At 38.8% G+C, this 21,951-nt stretch overlaps 2 protein-coding genes across 3 annotated transcripts; one reads left to right on the top strand and one right to left on the bottom strand.

The window, feature by feature from the left end:
* Positions 1-800: 800 nt before the first annotated feature.
* prkar1aa (protein kinase, cAMP-dependent, regulatory, type I, alpha (tissue specific extinguisher 1) a) lies at positions 801-12,250 on the bottom strand. 2 transcript variants are annotated; one of them, XM_062439509.1, is made up of 11 exons: positions 12,196-12,250; positions 9,540-9,727; positions 9,190-9,357; positions 5,913-6,004; positions 5,765-5,826; positions 5,599-5,645; positions 5,305-5,463; positions 5,141-5,201; positions 4,894-5,015; positions 4,152-4,233; positions 801-3,978 (listed from the first exon to the last, which is right to left on the bottom strand). In XM_062439509.1, exons 2-11 carry the CDS (start codon positions 9,711-9,713, stop codon positions 3,806-3,808), a joined length of 1,140 nt encoding a protein of 379 aa, XP_062295493.1. In that variant the 5' UTR covers positions 9,714-9,727; positions 12,196-12,250; the 3' UTR covers positions 801-3,805. The 2 variants fall into 2 exon arrangements, with proteins under 2 accessions (XP_062295493.1, XP_062295494.1); XM_062439510.1 differs by lacking the exon at positions 12,196-12,250 and adding an exon at positions 12,014-12,170.
* A 700-nt stretch (positions 12,251-12,950) lies between these two features.
* Positions 12,951-20,777, top strand: zgc:86896 (uncharacterized protein LOC415190 homolog). Its single transcript, XM_062439511.1, has 10 exons — positions 12,951-13,106; positions 13,794-13,933; positions 15,845-15,949; positions 16,731-16,953; positions 17,178-17,285; positions 18,222-18,428; positions 18,579-18,654; positions 19,365-19,555; positions 19,991-20,081; positions 20,586-20,777. Exons 2-10 carry the CDS (start codon positions 13,870-13,872, stop codon positions 20,589-20,591), a joined length of 1,071 nt encoding a protein of 356 aa, XP_062295495.1. The 5' UTR covers positions 12,951-13,106; positions 13,794-13,869; the 3' UTR covers positions 20,592-20,777.
* Positions 20,778-21,951: the final 1,174 nt, after the last annotated feature.

A 21,951-nucleotide genomic window follows, 5' to 3' on the forward strand; every position in this document is an offset into this window, starting at 1 on the left:
CAATTACTGTTAAATGTTACTGTTACTTTAAAATACAACACATCTTTTTGTCTTTTGACAGGGTCACATTTGTTTAGGGTCACATTGCAGATATCTGTGAGTTGTTAACAGCAACAAGGAAGGAGATCTTTTCAGTATGAACAGGAGGAATGATTATAGGGAAATACTATTTGGAGAACTTCATCTAGAGACTGACTTCATCTGCTACAGTTGGATATAAATGCAGTATTTTACATAGAAACCTAGAAACCAACCAGTACCTGGATTAAGGTGTGCTGTGTCAGTTAGTTTGTAGTAGGGCTCAACAGATAATAGATTTTTGGGGACTAAAACAATTCACCAATATAATTATCTCATATATTACTTATTAATATATACATGAATACACTCAATGATGCAATGATCCATCACGTGTGGTTATCACTTGAGACAAAGATTTTTTTAATGAAGATATATTTTAAAGTTTATTATAAATCTTAATGTATTAAGTATCAGTAAACAAAAAGAGTAAACTTAAGTGAGAATTAAGAAGAATCAAATATATATAAAGTGCTGCCTACATAACTTTAAAGTTTTTAAAAAATATCGATACATCGGACAATGTATACGCCGATACCGATATGTCTGTGATAGGCCAATATCAGCTGATAATATAGGTGGAGCGATATATCTGTCGGGCTCTAGTTTGTAGCAATTTAACCAAATGTACGTGTATTATACAATATTAGCACTATAAAAATGCAGTGTCATATCTAAAGTACATTTGAATACATGTCTGGTAGTAGCAAGCAAAGACACAATGAAAACACTGATCTCTTTATTGCTTGACCTGCTGTGAGGACGACCTACAGAAAAAATCCAAAACACACCATTGATATTAAAGCACAATCACTCCAATCAATCTGAAGAAAGGCATTTAGAAAACAACATGGCCCCACCGCAAAGACTCACTGCAGTTTGACAAAACACTGACAGTCTGAAAGAGCAGGCTCACAGTGAGCTGGAGAACTCATGCTGAAAATCCAAAAAATATCCAATCGGACATTTGGCGAGTTGGAAAATATTGTAACGTCATAAAACAGCTGATTAAATAAGAATACAAGTACACGATGACATCACACACACGTGGCAGACACTGGTAAATGAAGACGTACTAGATGAGAGACGTTTAACACTGACTGTTCATCAGAAGAATCTAAAGAAGACGTCATGTCTCCACCAGCTGAACTAATGACACACTTAAGACTGGAAAAAAATGAGTTTAAGTTCAACTGACACTCAGGTTTAACTAAAGGCTGTTAGATTGTACTATGTTTCAAACCTCAATACTTTTTTATGGAACCAATCAAAATGTATTACTTTTACTTATTCTTTGATCTGATACTTTTTGAGAAAGCAGCATTTTGGCTTGATACGGACCTCTTTTTTTAAAGGTTAGACACAGCAAGAAAAGCACTGGTGTAAATAACAAAAAGCATGAATAGTAACACCTGTGATTTTCCTACTATGACTACATGTGAAAAAGGCTTCCTGTATGTAAAGAGGGTTTTGTGGAAGACGTCTTGATTTTAAACTCAGGTACTAGTATAAAAAGAATCATTCTAACACTGCCCAGCCCTGCTGATGATGTAATGGGCCAGTGCTGGTCCAATCAGTGTTGAATACAGTACCTTTGACATATAATATACTTTACACATTAAGATTAGTAAAGAGGAGTATTACGGTACACAGCCTGAGATAATAATAACTCTAAACTACAAGTGTTAGGGTTAGAGGAGTGCCACCAAAATCTTATATTTGAATAGCTTAAAGATAATTAGTGATCGATCACTAATCTGATCATCCTGCAAAGCCAATAAGGATCATCATTTGGAGACTCAATTACATCAAAAGCAGTCTCTGCAACAATAAGCACGTTTAAAATCCTCTTATTTTTCTTATTAATTTAAAAAAAAAACCACATTATTTATGTTCTAGGACTAATGCAAACACCTATTATACTTTTTAAGCCACTATTAATAATCTTTCATGTATTTACTGCAGCAAACTAAGTGATAGAGTGATGGATGACACATAGATCAATTACTCAGAGCTCTACTCCACATGGCAGTCTGATCTACTGAGAGGTAGCTGCTTTTGTTAGTTTGTTTTTTTAAAAAGTCTTGACCTATGCCCCCTTTGAAATGACAGGCTCAAACATACACACAAAACAGTGAACCTAACAGTATAGAAACATTTCCCTTTGATTATATAGTTTTGTATATCACAAAAGGTGCCAAAAAATATATATATAGTACTGTACTCTTGATATGCAGGTGTGTAGTAGCAGAGCTGTGAAGGCCAGCAGGGTTAAAGGGACACCTGCACATGTTGAACAGTGCTGGGTGTTTGCAGGATCTTTAACAAACACTGCAAACTATCTATATAGAGGAGAATTTCACCCACAGAGATCGTTCCATTTAGAGAGAAAAGGGAAAATTTAGAGTTTTTTTTTATTTACTATATTATACAAAAATGAAATAATGTTGAAATAATAACATGAAATGTAAGGACCTGAAATGTTAAAGGGATGCTGAAATAAACTGAAAGTTCAGTTTAAAAATAGCAAAAGGGGGATGGGAAATGAAAACACCTGATATAACACTGGAAATGGAAAACAACCAAAATGATGGTGAAGTTTAATTGGAAATGAATTGTGCATTTTCTTTGTTTTTCCTCATTTTCTATTTATGGGTAAAACAAGGTTTATGGCTGATACTTCTGTCAAACTCAGTGACAAAAAGCAGGAAAAGTACAGATGTGAAGGCAATCCTTTAAGACAGTAAATACATAGTATATATATATTTTTTTAAAAGACAAAAGTCTACAGCCAGGCCAGCGGCTCAGTGAATCTGTACTCAGCTAAATGATAATATGTTTACAATGACAATGCTAATATGATGATGTTTATCAGGTGTAATGTTTACTATGTTCATCATGTTAGTATGTAAGCCTAAGTACAGTTCAGGCTGATAGGAATGTCATTAGTTTTGCAGGTATTTGGTCATAAACTAAAGTGTTGGACAACTCTCAATTTCGACCTGTTGGATGAGCGGAACATGACAAACGCTCCATCCATAGAGCCCCACCGCTACCGCTACCGCCAACGCTGCTAGTGTGACTACAAAAACATCTCAACAAATACAAAAGAGCAGCAGCAAACAGTGAAACGTTTTGGCGGTACCGGTTCAAAAGCACAAAGCATCCTTAAGTCATTGTGAACCAATTAGTAACAGCATCTCTGTGAACACCAAGGATCTCCAACTGTGCACTCACACTGACAACACGACTGATTCAAGTCACTGACACATTGTAGGTTGGTGATTTACAGACTGTGGAAACCATTAACTTACACTGTCTGCATATCCAATCCCAATATTATATCCTGTCAGCTGTCACACACACTTTATTGTGACTATGCTGTTACTGTTGTTAAGTGATCTACATATTAACTTGTGAACAGCTGTGTAATCAACATGCTTTAAAATGCCCTCTGGACTTTCACAGCTGTTACACCTGATCTCCTGACTAGCTGCTCAGTGTGAATGCACAGTCAAACAAACCTACAGCTACAATTCATTTCATTTATATGTTCAGAGTATATGTAGTATATAGGCATCTGAATATATAAGCAAAAAGAAAATACATAAAAAATAAGAGTAAAAGCTGTGTTTAAGTGATCAGAGGAGTGAAAGTAGGAAAATAAAGCAGATCTGTGTTGGTGGACCCTGCAGAAAAAGAAAGGAGAGACAGAGTGCTGGAGGGCTCAGACGGAGAGGGAAACAAAGCTGTTGTATTGCTCGATGTTTCTCTTCAGGATGTCGGAGCAGGGACCCAGGACTCGCTCAAACCGTGGACGGTCCAGTTTCACACACTTCAGGGGTCCGCATGCAACGACAGTGGCGGCACGCGGCCGGTTCATCAGCAGGGCGATCTCACCTGAGAACACACAAGTTCAGCACGGGTGAGACACACTGAAGATGCTGCTGTGCTTTGTTAGGTTGAACAAAATGTGGGATTTTTCTGCTGGTTTAATCCACACTGTGAATCTAACAGCAACTCTCTACTCAGCCTGTCAAACTGGAGAAATGTGTTCACTGCAGATGACTTACCAAAGTAATCTGATGGTCCAAGTCTGCCCACCTCCACAAACTCCTCGTCCACTGATCGTCTCTGCAGCACCGCGGCTGTCCCCTGACATAAAACATAATTTGAACTACATATCCCAGATATCAACAGCAGCTTTAAAAAACAAAACCCAGATATAAGATGTGTAAGATTGTAATGATTTTTAATGTAAAGCTTGATGAAATGTTGATGATGCTACTACAGCAATTACAAATGAATGTTTGACTCATCCCCCTGATTTTAATAGAGCCCGACCCATACTGGATTTTTGGGGCCGATGCAGATACCGATATTAAAGAATAAAAACATTCCGACAGCAACCCAATCATTTTATATGTAAAGAATACATACATAAACATAATTTTTTTTTGCCATGATCCCTTAAAAACAGTTGTGACAAAGATATGTAATGAAGCCATGATATTTTACCATATGATGATAAACTTTATAGTATAAAATGACATCAGTGCACTGAAACTGTAAACTACACTGTGAATGTAATCATTATAAATAATTATAACTAACTAAATAACACAAAAAAACATTTTAAAATTCATTGTAACAACTGATCTGGATATTTTCTGCACTTCTTGTGTGGAAGAGCTGCTGCACTGTGCAGATCACATAACACAGACCCAACAGTAGCAGTATTTTGTAGTTGAGCTGTTTGGGACAACTGTGCAGTCTACAGTAAGAACATAAATGTTTGCAGAAGGTGGTGTGTACCTCCAGTATGATGAAGAACTCGTCACCAGGCTCTCCCTGCACCACGATTTTCTGACCGTCCTGGAATTGCACCGTCTCCAAGGCGTCAGCCACCGTCAGGCGCTCCCACTTATCCAGAGACTCTGCTCAGAGACAATACTGTGATCAGCACGCTGCTCATCTGGACACATCGGGCCTATTACTGTACAGCCTTTCTTTAAAAAAACAACACAGTCAGTACAACAAACAGCTGAACTGAAGCTCTCACCTAGAATGGACACCTTGCTGAGGAACTCCTCATACATCTTGCGCTTTCTCAATGTGCTCCCCTGAAAAAACAAAGTGACGGTGACAGTTCATGTAACAACCATAATATCCATCATTTAGTTTCAGAGAGGAGTGAACAGCTGAATGTGGATAAAGCTTTGTTACCATCAGAATTCTCCTGTAGCTGTCTCTGTCGATGCCCCACAGCTTCACGTTGGACTTGGCCCGGACCGAAGCTGCTCGAGGGGTCCCGTAGATCAGAGCCAGCTCTCCAAAGCTGCCCCCCTCACCGATGCTCGTCACCCACTCGTTGTTCACATACACCTGCAGAGACAAAGAGCTGACTGTCACTACTGTGTTTCACCTTGATGTTTCTCAAGACTTGATTCAGACATGACAGGACATTTATAAAAAGACACAGTGCTCGTGTGATATTTGAACATAAGACAGAGAACTTACATCCATCTCTCCCTGGTCGATAACATAGAAGTTGTCTCCCTCGTCACCTGAAACAAGAGCAATGAATAAATGAAGAGAAAAGATTTTTTTTTTAAATCTTCACACACACACACACAGACACACACAGACACACACACACTGCAGTTAAACAGCTGGATGATCTCACCTTGTTGGATGACTGTTTCTCCAGCGATGTAGTTGACAGAAAACATAGCGTCAAAAATGTCACTGCGAGGTCAGAGAGAAGCTGATTAGCTGTGAAATGTTTTGGGAAAGGATTGTTAGCACACTGCTGAACTGAGCGCTGTCATTACCTCCTCTCATTGTCGTCTAAGTGGGCAAACAGCACGTTCCTCTCCATGGCTTTTGACAGGGCCGCCATGGACTTGTAGTCTTTAGGGATGACCTGAGAGAGAAAGGTTTGTTTAGATTCATCTTGTACATCAAAGTACAATACAGCTACTGTGTGTTTACACCAGTCAAATAGTGCATTTAGACTTTTGTGACTCATTTGGACGGCTGAAGCTTCATATTAGCTTCAGATCAACTTTTAAATACATTTTTACACAGAAGGAGGACTGTGGATTTAGTCCTCCATCACTTCCATTGTAAGAGCATTATGAAGAGATCTTCTAATGGTCAGTATGAACAGGAGGAATGATTACAACAAGAAAAACAGGTTTAGATTTTATACTCCAAAACGTTCTCAAATTACTTTTATTAGAAACACAATAAAAACACACACATATTACATCTGAAACAGTGTGTCAGGTTAATGGTTAATGGTCCGGTAATGATTTGGTTAACTTTAACTGGACCGGTATATTAACTCAGACTGGGTTCGGGTTAGGCTGAGTTTCAATTCAACCTTTTAAAAGAACACAGTCACTTTACATATTTATACAGAGTGTAGCTGTGTGCTTACTCGAGTCCCAAAAACTCTTCATCAGAGCTGTCACTGTGTGCAAATAGACAAGACTACTGCACCTGAGTCACACTACAACATCAGTTTGTTCTGTAAATACTGAAACATCACAGCTACTAGTGTCTTAAATACTTCTGATCAACACACAATCATTTTTCTGCCCAACATACAGCATTAACGGGTCATCAATAGTCTATTTTCATTAGCTGCCGACACAGCTTGAGTGCACAGCGTGTGCTTGGCACAGCTGTTTTATAGGACGTTATAGTTTATAAGTGTGGACACTCACATAGTTATCTTTACAGTTATAATTATTGTTATGTGGAGCCCTTTACATACCTATAATCATATCCAGATCCAACCTCTCTCTGTATTTGACTGGTGAATAGGACAAACCGGTGTATAAGACACACCCAACTTTTAAATGAAAATATATTGTGTTAAAGGTGTGTCTTATACACCTGTTTTTATGGTAAATATGAGTAAAAAATAACAAAACAATGGCATTTATGAGTGATTGGTTGAGTTGCCAACCAACAGCCCACACAAGTAAAGATGTCATTGTTTATATTTCTATAAATTATTGTAGCTTATCAATTATCAGACAGTTAGACACTTTATTCCACTATTTGTTGGAAATACAGTCTTACATCAGGTTTAATATTTGTGTTATCAATACGAGGGGAGGACTCTGCAGTAGCGTGAGCTCTGATTTGTTTACATCCAGCTTTTGTACTGAAGCCACATAGAACACACCTACATACAGCCATTACCACAATATTAGCTACTACTAGCTGCACTGATCCAGTCCAGCAGATGGCGACAGTGTGACAAATAAAGAGAAGCCAATGGCACGATGGCACGGTGAGCTGAACTATAGACTGACACTTTGTAGAGGCACTACACTAAATGCATGTTTGCATTTCTGTAACCAAGAATAAAGTAGAGGAGCAGGATATGACAACCAAGTCAAAACTATATGTTTCATGTTTATGAAAAACAGTGATGAATATAAGTTCAGCATTAATATTAAATTCATATGTTTACATTTAAATGAACTTTTTAAAGCCGCTTGTTATGTTTTGTAGAGAAGAAGAAAAAGTAAAGAGTCAGACTGAGTGGTTGATTTCAGCCGTTACAGTCTTCTTCTATTAGCAAACACAGTTACACATGTATGAAAGTAGAACCACTGCTTAAATAATGAGCCCATGGTTTCTACACATTGAGACCTTTTCATCAGAATGTGTATCATTAAATAGTGAATTTACAAGCCTCATGTAGATGTAACTATATGTATAAAGACACTTACTTCTCTACTACTGACAGTACATGAACAAACTTTAATTTGAGCTTTACAATCCAAACATTTTTAAAGCTAATGTCAAATATTTGCTGCTTGCAGCTTCTAGAATGTGAACATTCACTACTTGTTTCTTCATATATGATAGATGGCATGTGAAGACTCTGAATTAACAGACTCTGTGATGGATATGTTTCACTCTCTTTGGACATTTTATAAACAGCACACTTTATCAATACTGAGCAGATTAATAAATGATAAAAATATGTTTTTGTTGCAGCTTTTGGTTGCCAGTTATTGCACTTTTTGGCATACAGGTTTTCCACGTGCACAGCAGTCAGAAATAACAGCATGAAGGCTCCAAGAAATGGACAGTCTGACACCATCAAAACAAGTCAGATTAGACTGTGCTGTGAAAATGATTTGGCTTACAGTTTTCAGGGTGAGGGGAAGCTAGCTGCCCCACACCTGTTCTGTCTTATCTGCACGATAAAGTGTTAAATGTCTCAATGGTGCCAAAAGAGTTCAATAGACAAAATATATGCATTTATCCAACTACTATACTGCTGCTGCTATTGTTCTGAGTGACTGAGAATAGGCCTTTATTATTTTTAGGGCTGCAACTAACAATTATTTTCATTATCAATTAATCTGCAATGATTTTCTCAATTAACTGATCTGTTGTTTGGTCCATAAAATGTCTGAAAATTGTGAAAAATGTTGTTCACTGTTTCCCAAAGCACAGATCATGCCCTTGACGTCCATGAAAATATTCACATTTAAGAAGCTGAATCAGAGAATTTGAAAATGTTGTCTTAAAAAATGACTCAGAATGATTAATCAATTTTCAAAATTGTTGGCAATTGATTAATATTTGACAACCAATCGACTAATCATTGCAGCTCTAATCCAGTCACTACTGATATAGGTTCATATTTTAGGCGTATTTTTTACATCATGCTGAAAAGGGTGCATATTAATGTACATGTGGGCGTGAGTATTGAGGAATAAACATCACTGTAGAGGGATTCCATAGTTTCAAAGAGTGAGACTACAGAGATAACAGATGCACTGCCATTTACAATCATTAATACAGGGGAGGCCTTGTTTTTTTATTCTGTTATTTGAATGTGTGGGTTTGAGGACTGCATGTGTGTGTGTATGTGTGTGTGTGTGTGTGTGTGTGTGTGTGTGTGTGTGTGTGTGTGTGTGTGTGTGTGTGTGTGTGAAAGAAAACATGAACATTTTCATTGTTTATATTCACATTTGTGTCATTCAACCTATTTTTTTTTTAAACTCAACTTTGATGCATGCAATACGAAAATCTACATAAAAGTTATAAAAAAAAAAAAAAGAGACTCCTGACCTTTCTGACATAGGAGGCAGCATCTTCCTCGGTGTACACCTCGGCACTGATGGCTCCTCTCCGGCTCCGACCCCTCACCACGGGGTTCATGGGAGGAGACACTTCGTCCTCGCGGGAATCTGACCGCACACTGGACTTCTGCTGCAACACCATCTGCTGGGCCTCCTCCTGCAGGCCAACAGGTACACAAACCTACACCTGAGTCACCGTTCATTTCATTTACATGCTGTACATAAAGCTACTAAACAAGAGGAACAGAAAGTGTGACATCCTCAGAGGCCCTGTTTACACCTGCCGTTAACAAGTGTCATAAGAAGAAGATGGCTCATGGCATATCAGACAGCACCCACCTTCTCCAGTCTGTCAAAGTGTTCCTTGAGGAAGGCCATGGGTCGCTCAGGCCGGGCTGTGCACAGCTGGACGATGCAGTCCTTGAGCAGCTGCTGGATGTTATGTTTCTGAACATACTGCTCACACTCTCGCAGGCTGCGCTCCTCCTCGCTGCTCGTACTGCTCGATGCCATCCTCCTTATGTGACCTGAGAGAAGACGTGAGGAAAAAACACATCAGTCTTCTGGCGTTCTGTATCGACTTCGACTGATAATATATTTTACAAAATACTGCAGCTTTCTCACACTTCATCCACATATATTCAGAAGAGAATGATTCAATTAATGTTGGATTTGACAGCTTGACATAATATTATATGTTGGCATTGTTTTCATTACACTTTGTGTTTTAATTCACTGTGAATGACTGTCCAAACTGCGGTTTTAACTAGTTATAATTCAGATTTAAGTGTTAAATTCTGATATCAATATATCAGTTGATAATCTTATACAGAATATGTATATAAAACGCACATTTTTTGCAATTTGGTTATCAAACCCTTGTGATAAAGACATGAAAAGCAGGCATGATATTTTACTGTTTAACTATAAACAATACACTGAAACAGTAAACTTCACAGGGAATTTAATGATAAATTCCTATAAATGATAAAACACATACAACAACAAAAAAACATATGTATGTACATATTAAACTTGAATTAAGAAAAAGAATATAAACTTAAAATGCTGTCTACATAACTCATAAAAAAAAAATCATTGCTGCATATCGGACAATAATATATGTCGATCTATCTGATCAATCTATCTGTGATAGGCCAATATTGGCTGACTGATATATCGGTCTGGCTCAAGTTACAGCACTGTAGTGCAGATGAACGCAATTTAAGTAAGAACTGAACATGTAGAGAAGGTGAGCTTATATTATATAACTGACATTGCTGACTAACCAACCCAACCTAAGTTGACAGTCTTTTACATTTACAGCCACTTGATGATTAATAAAAAACATTGCAAGTAAACCATCTGACTACTGGAGACAACTTGGTTTGGTGTGAACATGAACATGTGAAAAGTATGGCTGGTAATCTTTTTTTTCTTTCCAAGAACAGTATCTGAAATAACAAACTGTAGCATCATATGAATAGGTGAATATCATCACACCAAATAAGTTGACTTTTTAAAGGCTGTTTCATGTGAATGTGAGAGTGCAGGTAAGCAGCAGCAGAGCAGAAGAGGCAGGTGATCTCATATCAGATCATATCAAAGCCCACTAATCTCAGCCAGTCTGTATATTTCAAGCCTAATTCACACAATAACCCAGTATATGCCCACCACTCAGATAAATATTACATGAAACCGTCCACCCTCAAACAGACAGATTCGTTCTACAGGTTTTTATACTGTTGCTTTGAGACTTAGAATGGTGTATTGCAGAATGTAACTTATAGATATAAATGAATACTGTCAATTACAGTTGGGTTATAAAACAATGATAACATTTGCAATATTTTTTTCTGGATTATTGTATCAAATCAACACAATAATTTCACATGTGTATGTGATGAAATTACACTTCTTTTTTTCTTTCAAGTGCTAGGCAGGCAGGCAGCCCCAAAAATGTTTCTCTTTTCACCAATGAATCATGTGTCCACATAGAAGGTATGTCCATCCCCCTCCTGTGTATACAAATACACTGTACAGATTACAGAAGGGCAGGAGAACTGCAAAACAACAGTGGGAGGATGGCTAAACATGATGAGAAGAGTGGATAGTTGTTATTTCCCACCCGTCTGATTCAGAACAGGCGATCACGACATCCACGGAAATTATTCCAGAGATAACAAAGATAATGAATAATATATATTAACCATTTCCTAAATGTCTCTGCTCTTCATATGTTTTAATGGTGGAAAGTTTGAGTAACGTACATGTACTAAAATAATGTATATGTACACGCGTTCTACACACTGTGTACTTTTAGTGTTGTACATTTAGCTGACTCTTTTCAACTTTGACTTAGTTAACACATTTTGAATGTATTTTTGTGGTAACGCTAATGTAGTAATACATAAAATACTGTAGTAATGTAGTAGCTAACACTGTGGTTACATAGTATAAATACTTTCGCTACTTTTTATCAGCCAAATAACTTCAAGAGTCAGACTTAATAAATCACTTACAGTATTTTCTCCTGGCATGTCGTAAAGTGATAGAATAAGCACATCAGTTATACAACTCGCTAAACTTTAAGCAGCTACTTTATAAAGTATCAGCTCTTTCTGCGTAGTTTAACGTTAGCTATTTAACTTAGTGAAGCTACTTTCCCCTAGCTAACGTTAGGATTCTGCATACAATATAATAACAGACTACGTAGCTTACTTTAACAGCTTTTGGTTGTGAATTTAACAAACTTTCAATGCGATAGTAATAAAAAGTTAGTGTTATTAGGCCTGGAGACTTCTCATTATTACCTTTCTTGAAGCCTACTCACTTAACGCGAATGCTAAATTAGCTTTGCGAGCTAACTGTTAGCAATCCACTGTAACGTGTCAAAACTAAGTTAAAAACCCAGCCTACATACAGAATGTGACAAGTGCTCTTAATTAAGCTCGCAAATAACTATTTACATTGCAAACTACATGAAAATCCTTACCAAATATGATATGGCGTGATGTCCTGTTTGTTTTCTTCCGTGACAGCACTGACCCACTTCCGCCAGGATTCTTTCAAAGTAAACTTGTCTCCTCAAAAATATTCAAATAAGTAAACAAAATAAAATTAGAAAATGCTTAAACAATCACACTGTGCTCATCGTAAACACACTCTGTGTTCTTTAAGTCTGCCACGATTAGCTGACCAACAAAAAATACTATATGTGGGTCAAATGTGTGTATTTAGTCTTTTTTCTGTGTTGAGTCTTGAATTAGGCAGCAGGGTGGCTGTGTGGTGATCACTTTTGTCTCAGAGCTATTCCAAGTCCTTTCAGTGTGGAGATTGCATGTTCTCTCTGTGTATGTCAAGGGTAATGCTGCTTTCAGTGCTCCTGACCACTGGCACTAGTAAAAAAAAAAAAAAAAAAAAAAAAAGAGTTGGAGTTGGAGTGTATGTTCATTGCATGTGAGTGCTGAGAAATGACAAAAATAAATCTTCATTAATCAAGAAAAAAAAATCAAACATTTAAACAGACTTTTTAAAATGATGACCAAAATGCAGTGGATACAACATAAGTCAGCTGATATAACTTACATAGAAAGCCATGTATATTTAAAAGGGATTGTTTTTGTATGTATTGGTTAGTTCATATTGGTGGCTGCCAGCCTTATAATGGTGACTGCCTACTGAAAATCACGGTTTATCACAACAAACTTGCTCCAGACAAGACAACAGCTATAAACTGACACACCCACCTTTCTTTCACTCCCTTCAGTAATACCACAGTCACTTCCTTCTACCAGCCAGACTGCACAGCTCCATTCGTGTCGACTGCCCAGAGTCCACGAATACAGCCCTACACCTCTCACCACAACTTCTAAACTCACCCTGACCGCACATACCACTGCAAAGGTAAGTTATAACCTCAGATCACATTGTGTTTATTGTATCTAATCACCTCGCTCCATACAGCTTGAGAAAAGTATTTTCCCATTCGAAGCAGTGTAATGTGCCTAATGGAGGGTGCTTCTCAGCAGTTATTCTCTCTGCTTCTGTCTGTTTGATAAGACAAAGTATAGACAACAACTCAATGAAAAGTAATGCATGAAATGTATTGGCTTTCAAACCTTTCGAACTGTTAAGAACTAACTTCATCTCTGTAGTATGATATTAATGTAAAGCTGTAACACACTGACTCTCATTCATAATCAAATGTTTGTTTCTTCTAGTCAAGATGAAGCTATTGTTAGAGGGCAGAGAAAAATACAGACGTAATAGTTAAAGCATGTTTGCGCAGTGTGTGCCACACCTGATAAAGGTGCACTGTTATCTGAGTCATTTCTCACGTAGCCAGCAATTAGATATAGGCAGACCAACAAGTCTGCCCATAAACAGGACTGACCTACATTCTTTGGACCAAAATTCAATACAGTACACATCAGAGTAAGTAGCACCAAACTGATGTCAGTTATATGAGAATGGGACAAAGAATATTGGCAATAGTCTCCAAATCTTCAACAACAAACCACCTGTGCTTTACCTGTAAAAATCCTGTTTCTCAACAAAGTGTCTCTGTCCCCCTCCCTGATCTCGTCCTAGGACCTGCAGCAGCACATCTGCGGACCATCCGTGACAGCAGCCACATTCCAGCAGCCTCTCCTGCCTCTGTTCAAACATGTCGCTCTACAGTTTTGGCCTGGAGCCGCTCTCCTGCCACGCCTGGAACAAAGACAGGACACGTAGGTGAAACAGCAAACATACCAGCCTGGCTGCTTTTGTTTTTACAGTAACATATTTGTATGTACACTTGTGTGTGAGATATAAATGCACAAATGTGTATATTCTTCTTCCATAATTGAAGGGTTGAGCACTGGGTGGTAGCACATTTCAATGCATCCTGCAGATACATTTTCTCCCTCCCTTAATTGCATTAATGTTGCCTGGAGACCTGCAGGGAATCTGATTATCAATACAGGAAATGGACTAAAAGAGCTTCACCGACTCAGTGACCACTGCTGCCTTTGTACTTTACAGTTATTGCTGAACACTGCAGTGCATTGTCATTGACTTTTTATCGAGCCTTACAGTAGCATGAAGGACACAGATCACTGCTGCTGTTTGCCTCAAGTTACTTTTCTCAAAAGCTCTTTTGTGGATGTGAAAGCATTGTGCAATATTTTTATATCTGTGTCAGTTAGTGGTTGTTAGACTTTGGTCTATGATAAGGTATAGTGTAGATGCAGTCTGCATCCATGCTAGCAGCTCTGTCAGGCTGTATTTATGCACAGCAGGGTTTTGATCTAAATGCTAACAGCACTCTAAAATGCTCACATGTTAAAATGCATTTGTAGCAGGTGTAATGTTGGCAATGTTCAACATTTTAACTTAGCATGTTAGTATGCTAGCATTTACTAATTAGCACTGAACAATAAGTGCTAAAGCTAATGGGAGTGTCATTAGTTTAGAAGGCAGTTGGTATTGAATAAATTGACATTTTGGCCTGATGATGGTAGTCGATAAAAAGGGAAGGGGTCGCCAAAGTTATTACATTTCATCATGTAATGTAACAACATTTCATCCAGTAGTTGTCAAGATATAATAATAACAAAAATAAATTGGATGGATGTCTCACTCTGTACAATATTTAGTGCCTATCTATCACTTGATGTCAAGTGATAGATATCTCTCTGGATAACTAAAAACTCTGATGTGCTGGTAGCAGTAAAGCCAACATCAGTAGGATTAATCCTCTGGGGACCATGAATGTATAGATTGTCATGACAATGTAGCCAATCATTGTTGAGATATTTCAGTGTGGTCCAAAGTGGTGGACCAACCAACCACCTGATCACACAACACTTTCATCCTTAGAGTCACACTGCTACTGTTTTCTAAAAATGAATAATCACATTTCAATTAAATCTACTGTTGATATTCATGGCTCACATTCTTATTATCCATTATTTCCATTTCCTCCTGTGCCAACACCAGGACAAAATTTGCATTTGGACATGATAAGTACCTGATTCCACTGTGCAGATTTCCATGACCTTTGTAAAGCATATTCATGTTCTCCAGAGAATTAATGATTTCATTTGGGCTCTACATGAAAACGATCAACCCTATGCTCAACTCTAATATGCTTTCTGGATGTAAAATACTTAAAAAAATCATCAGTAGATTTATTAATATACAGTACATACAACAATGTGCATTAGTCAATCCTTTCTCACTTAAGCAAAACTTCTTGAATTTTCCTATGTTACCAACCTCAGGACAATATTTCCAGTTACACAAAATATGCACAGACTCCAACTTTAACAGGCAGATTACTATGAAAATTCCCCTCATGCTTACCAGAGGGTCTGTTTGACTTCCTTTCATAACCTTTCCAATTGTACACAAATGAATTACTTGCGAGATTCTCATGATATTTTTTGTGAATTTTCAGAAGATGAGTCCTTTGGATTTTTGTGATCTTGTATCTTTCACACATATACTACAAAAAATCACACTGATGGATCCATGACATTTGCTGAGCACATCCCTACTCTTCAGATAAAGAAGCTTTCTGACCATGTCATATTACTATCTCTGTACTACTACAGTATTACATTGCCTAATATTCGTACACACTTATGTCTATGCAGAGGTTGCAGTGAGTCCCAACAACAATGTGGTGAACATCTATGAGAAGAACGGAAAAGAGTGGGTCAAGATCCATGAACTGACTGAGCACAGTGGACGAATCACAGGTACTGCAGCTTCCATCAACCAACAGTGTCTGATTGATAACCTCATACTTAAAATAAATAAGTTCATTTTTTAAATTGGACAAACAAACATTGGAATTGGAGTTCCTACACCCTTGTGCTCATATAAATGCACAGACCAGTATTTCAGTTTGAACTCTAATTACTGCCTCCAGCATCAAAGAACACCAGTGAGGACCCTCCTACATAGAGCATAACATTCTGTCAGTGAGGAGGAGGATAGATTCACGGAGGTCCAGCAGCTTTAGGGGGTACTTCAGGCCAACAGGTACCAGGAGTGGATGATGAGACCAAAACTTAAACATTGCTTGAATACTGCTAAATCAATGGGAACCACTATATGAATCTCAGTGAAACTCCTTTACGTGGCTGAACTGTCAGAACATTGAGGCACATTGAGTCTTCAAGTTACAAGGAGTTGGTACATACCACAAATCACTGGAAGACAGATGATGTTACATTCATGTATCTTGGAAAAAGATGGAAAGGTTCAAAGCAACAACTTGAAAGTATTCTGGTATTTATGTTTATACTAGCAAGACGCTGTGGTAGAACTACCCTCTAGAATTTTGGTAATCTTTACAAGACTGTCCCACTTCAAAATACACCCCTAGTGATTACTCTTTTGAGTTAATATATGTATTTACGTATTTATTTTTGGAACTGCTAGGTTTTTGTCTTTTTGAGTTAAGTGTTTGATCTGAAGGAACTTTTGCATTGTCTATTGTTCCTTTGACACTTGAGCTCATAATAATGTCCGCAGGCGTTGACTGGGCCCCAGAGTCCAACCGCATTGTGACATGTGCCTCTGACCGCAACGCCTACGTGTGGACTCTGAAGGATGGCGTGTGGAAGCCTACCCTGGTCCTGGTGCGCATCAACCGTGCGGCCACCTGTGTGAAGTGGTCACCACTGGAGAACAAGTTTGCCCTGGGCAGCGGAGCTCGCCTCATCTCTGTCTGCTATTTTGAGAAGGAGAACGACTGGTGAGCAAATCAGAGCTGTTGTGTTTTGTACATAGAAGTTAAACGGATGTTAGTTTTGAAGGCCAGTACAGTAATTTTTTACACTGACTTAAATCTTACATTTAGGCTAGGTTTTAACATTATACACAGACTGCTAAGCACTGTGAAACCAAGGGTAAGACTTCTGATGTATGTTCTTCACTCAGAGAGAAATTCCGGTTTTTACCAGTCTCCCTTCCCATCAGGTGGCTGAGTAAGCACATCAAGAAGCCTGTTCGCTCCACAGTCCTGAGTCTGGACTGGCATCCCAACAACATCCTGCTTGCAGCTGGGTCTGCAGACCTCCACTGCAGGTGAGACAGCAACCAAAATTAGGAGGGGAAACAGACTGGAGTCATAAAGCTCTATAGCAGAGAACATAGAGCCAGAGAACCACTGAAGCTCTAGTTAATTGTCAGTAAACAACTAAGACAATTCACATTTGAATTTCCAAACATGCTGTTTCCGGTTTTCATGCTAAATTAAGATAAGCAGCTGCTGGCAGTAGCTTCATGTTTACCATACAGACATTAAACTGGTATCATTCCTGTCGTTCTTCTCATGAAACTTTCAGCAAACACGTTTATCTCGCTATTTCCAATGAATTCCAATAAAAGTAAAACTCCCAGCCAGCATGTCCATTTGGGCTACATGGGTACTGAGTGGGCATGGGCTTGAACTGGGCAAATTTTGTGAGTGCCGCATGGTTTCATTAACATGGGCCCCACATGTGAAGCCCACCTGGGCTGACTGTATTAGCTCCATAAGGGATATAAGAGGGCTAACTGGGCATGGTTATAAACAGGACAAATTGTATGGGCCCCATATTGTTTCAGAAACATGGGCCCCACATGTGAAGCCTATGTGAGCTGGCTAAATGGGCCCCATTTAAGGTCCATTCTGATCCCACCTAGACCCCATATGGGCAAACATATGGGGCCTATATGGGTCTCATCCAGTTGAGCCCCACCTTAAACCAAGTCAGAACTCACTCGAAGCCCATATGGGCAAACACAGGTGGGACCACCATGGAAACGGTGGACAAACCCACTTGGGACCCATATTTGCAGCTCAAATTGAACCCTTATGGGACCCACATGGACATGCTGGCTGGGCTATGGCAGACAAGGGAACTCCAGAATTATTATATCAAAAGTGGAATATAATTTAGAACTTTTGTGTTAGTTACAGGAGCAACAACCACATCAGATATCGAGTAACATGAGTCCCAAATCTGGTGTGCTTCTCAGGGTCTTCTCAGCCTATATAAAGGACATTGAGGACAAACCTGGACCCACTGCCTGGGGGGCTAAGATGCCTTTTGGGGAGGTGCTGCTAGAGCATAAGGACTGTGGAGGTTGGGTGCACAGCGTTTCTTTCTCCCCCAGTGGAGACCAGCTGGCCTGGGTGGCCCACAACAGCAGCATCGCTGTGGCTGATGCTGCCCAGAAGAAGGAGTGAGTACTGCAGAGTTTAAGAGATTGTGTTTGTTGCACTTATTTTTTCTCAGTACCTTTTCTGTAAGTGTTCCTGTGTCTTATTTGATATCATGGATGTCCGTTGACATTATATCACCTTGGTGACCTCCATGACTTGGATCTGTTCAGGGTAACCCAGCTGTCCACTGACCGCCTGCCACTGCTTAGCGTCCTGTATGTCAGCCCCACTGAGATTGTTGCTGCGGTAACTATCACCTACCTGCTCCATTTGTTTGCTTGTGTGTGTATGTGTGTGTGTGTGTCTGTGTGTGTTCTTGTGTGACTGCCTTGCTTATGATTTGATATTTCAAATTCTGACAAAAATTGAAAAAGAAACAATTGAGACAGAACTTTAAAAAGCCTTTTTGCTTACTGACTCTTGAATAGGGCTGGGTGATATGGACAAAATCAAATATCACAATATTTTTGACCAAGTACCTCAATATTGATTTTGCAACAATATTGCAGGCACGACTAATGGTGCTTTCATCAAATATTTACATAATGAGATTTTTGATAAATAGTCATCAGTAATGTGAATATAATGACTAAGTGGGTAAAGGCAGATAATAAAACAGCTAGAACAGTCTGGTAAGTTCAGCCTTCTAAAACCAGAAACAACACTTATGCCGTATCACAATATTAAAATATCCAATATTTAAGACGATATCTCAACTCATATCATGATACTGTAATAATATCAATATATTGCCCAGCCCTCTTGAAGTGAAGTATGTGATAGAGACACTTCTATCCAAATTCTGATTATTTTTGTCCTCTTCTGTAAAAATGTACAAGAACACAGGATTTAATGGTAACATATTCCTCTAAATGGAGGTTTATATCAAGCTGTCAAATCATTGAAAGCAACTTTACATACTCCAATACCTCTATCCTTCATCTCTTTTCTGTCAGGGTCATGACTGTTGTCCCTACCAGTACACTTATAAAGGTCCAGGTGCTCTGGAGTTTGTAAAGAAACTGGACATCCCCAAGCAGAGCACCAAGGGAAGCATGTCAGCCATGCAACATTTCCGCAACCTGGACAAGAGAGCCACTGAAGAGGACAGCAACGAGCTGAACGCCCTTCACCAGAATAGCATCACGTAAGGATGACTGATGTTTCACTTTAAGTAAATTTGTAACCTCCACCAAGATGGCTTAGTTTTCATTGTGTGTGTTCAATGGTGGATAGTTAGATCATGGGCGAACAAACAGGAAACGTTTGTTGTGTGTCTGGATCCAATAGCACCACCATGTGGCCACTTAAAAGTAGAGTACCAGATCTTCTTCCTGTTTCACCCTTCCAAAATAGTTTCTCTTCCCCCCCCCCCCCTTAACATTTTTTGGATAAATTTGACCCAAAAATCAGTTCATGAGTTTGTTACCTGATGCTATACCACATATACTTAACTCGTTCCTAAATTCTTGTGGAAATATCTTTTTGACATAAATCTCCACACATCTTGAATACAGTCACATACAGTGCATGAAGTTTTGTAAGAACCTTGTGTGACTATGTGTTGTGTGGTGTCCTGCAGACAGCTGTGTGTTGTATCAGGGGAAACAGCCAAAGTGGAGAAGTATAGCAGTGTGGGTCTGGATGGAGCCATGGTGATCTGGGAATTTAAGGTAATATGTCAGATTCTACCCCAAAACAAAAGAGACGCTGTGATGTATTAAACTATTGAAAGTAGTATTATTACTTAATTGTATTTTAATGCAATTAAATAAAACAATTTAATTTGAAGTGGATATTTGTTTGTTTGGAACCGTTTCAATGCAAATTAGTCATTTTTTGGAATATAACGGAAATTTTTAGAACATAATCTTGATTCACAATATTGAACTGACTACACCTTATGGTATACAGTATAAGTACAATGAGTGACTGTGTGTAGTCTGTTTTATGGCCGAGACCTTTGATAGTCAGAATGTTGTTTTTGAGGCTTTTTCATGCTGATAACACGGAGGACTCACTGATGAAATGTTCAGTATTGATTATTTTCAGCCATTATCAGCTGCAATGCAAACAAATTGTTAGACTACTTCTATCCACCGTGGAAACGCTTCATGAGTGCAACCGGGATGCAATTCTAGGATCAATTCTAACATGTTTGTATCCTCGTTCCGCAGCACTGAGACACAGGAAGTTGTCAGTCCTGTCCAGACATCTGGTTGAACCGACCGATGGATTATAACTGCCAGTAAACCCATGTGCAACAATATGGAACTACTGATATGCTTATTATATAACTGGAAAACACTGTCAGCACATGCTCTGAAGTGTGATATTTGTGAAAAAAGAAAATAAAGAGGATATTTACAGGCCAGATGATATATTGCCATGTCTCTTTTTTTCATTTTTACTTATTTACTGCATATGTGTCACTCTGCATTACTTTCTTTTTGTGCCTTCATGTACGCTTGTATTTTACTTCCTCTTAAAGCATAACTCCACTAATGTTACACATCACTTGACTCATCATGTGTAGTGCTACCAAGCTCATGAACACAGTTGTATACCATCCTTTGTGGCTCTGGAGGAGTCTATCGAGACTGAGAAAATAACCCTGCTGAGGTCATCTCAACTTGAACTTTGAAAGTCCATTTTAAAGTTGCATTATGGGAAATGTAGGATCCAAGTTTTTTTGCAACTTGACCCATACTAGGGGGAAAATAAGAACCCTGGCCTGGAGATCTACCTGCAGATAAAGGACTTATGGAGAATGGTAGACCCAATGGGCACCAGATTGCCCACCCAATCTTCTATATACTCTAAATTACAAGTTTGTTTAGTAGTCTTCCACACCTGATAGGTCAAATCTACAACCACCTCACTGATGGATTGGATGGCTCTACCATAGCCCCAAAAGCTGTATGGGAAAGTGATTTAGGAATTACATATGAATAAGATGAGTGGAATAAACTAGTGAGGGAGATGCTAAATCTAATGAGAGATGCCAGATCTAAACTTATTTAATTTAAAATACTCAATAGACTGTACTGGACACCTGTGAGAATACATAAGGCCAGAGGAAACAAGGTGATATTGTTTCTATGTTCCTCCACTGTCCTTGCCCTTACTGCTGTTCTTTGCCTGCTGAATAGCCTAAAAGGAAATGAGAAAATAGGTGGGAAGAGGGCCCAATGGCTAAAGGTTGCTCTTACTACAGCTAAGAGGGTCATACTGAGGATTTGGATGGAGGGAATCAACCCTACCGACTTGTTACCCAGTGGTCGTCTGAGTATCTTTTTGTGTTTGTCTGTGTTTTGATTTTATGCATATGCTGTGGATCTCTCTCTCTCTATCTCTCTCTCTCTCTCTCTCTCTCTCTCTCTCTCTCTCTCTCTCTCTCTGTGTGTGATGGGCTGTGGGTGAGTTGGTGGTTGTTTATGAGCCTACAGGTTGTTCCGGGAAGCTAATTGGCTCCCACCTTCAGACTTGTGGTTTTCGAGGTCAGCTTCCTCAGGCTCTTCTCGCCTCATTTCCAACCATCCA

The sequence above is a fragment of the Scomber scombrus genome, chromosome 18, assembly GCF_963691925.1.
Source record: "Scomber scombrus chromosome 18, fScoSco1.1, whole genome shotgun sequence".
NCBI classification, from domain to species: domain Eukaryota; kingdom Metazoa; phylum Chordata; class Actinopteri; order Scombriformes; family Scombridae; genus Scomber; species Scomber scombrus.

Excerpts from the sequence above, each read along its gene's own strand:
- prkar1aa (XM_062439509.1), bottom strand. The coding sequence starts at position 9,713 with ATGGCATCGAGCAGTACGAGCAGCGAGGAGGAGCGCAGCCTGCGAGAG. Across the intron at positions 5,646-5,764 it reads AGAAACAGTCATCCAACAAG|GTGACGAGGGAGACAACTTC; the intron begins GTGAGATCATCC and ends CTCTTGTTTCAG. Across the intron at positions 5,464-5,598 it reads TCGACCAGGGAGAGATGGAT|GTGTATGTGAACAACGAGTG; the intron begins GTAAGTTCTCTG and ends TTGTCTCTGCAG.
- zgc:86896 (XM_062439511.1), top strand. The coding sequence starts at position 13,870 with ATGTCGCTCTACAGTTTTGGCCTGGAGCCGCTCTCCTGCCACGCCTGG. Across the intron at positions 18,655-19,364 it reads CCACTGAGATTGTTGCTGCG|GGTCATGACTGTTGTCCCTA; the intron begins GTAACTATCACC and ends CTTTTCTGTCAG. Across the intron at positions 19,556-19,990 it reads CTTCACCAGAATAGCATCAC|ACAGCTGTGTGTTGTATCAG; the intron begins GTAAGGATGACT and ends GGTGTCCTGCAG.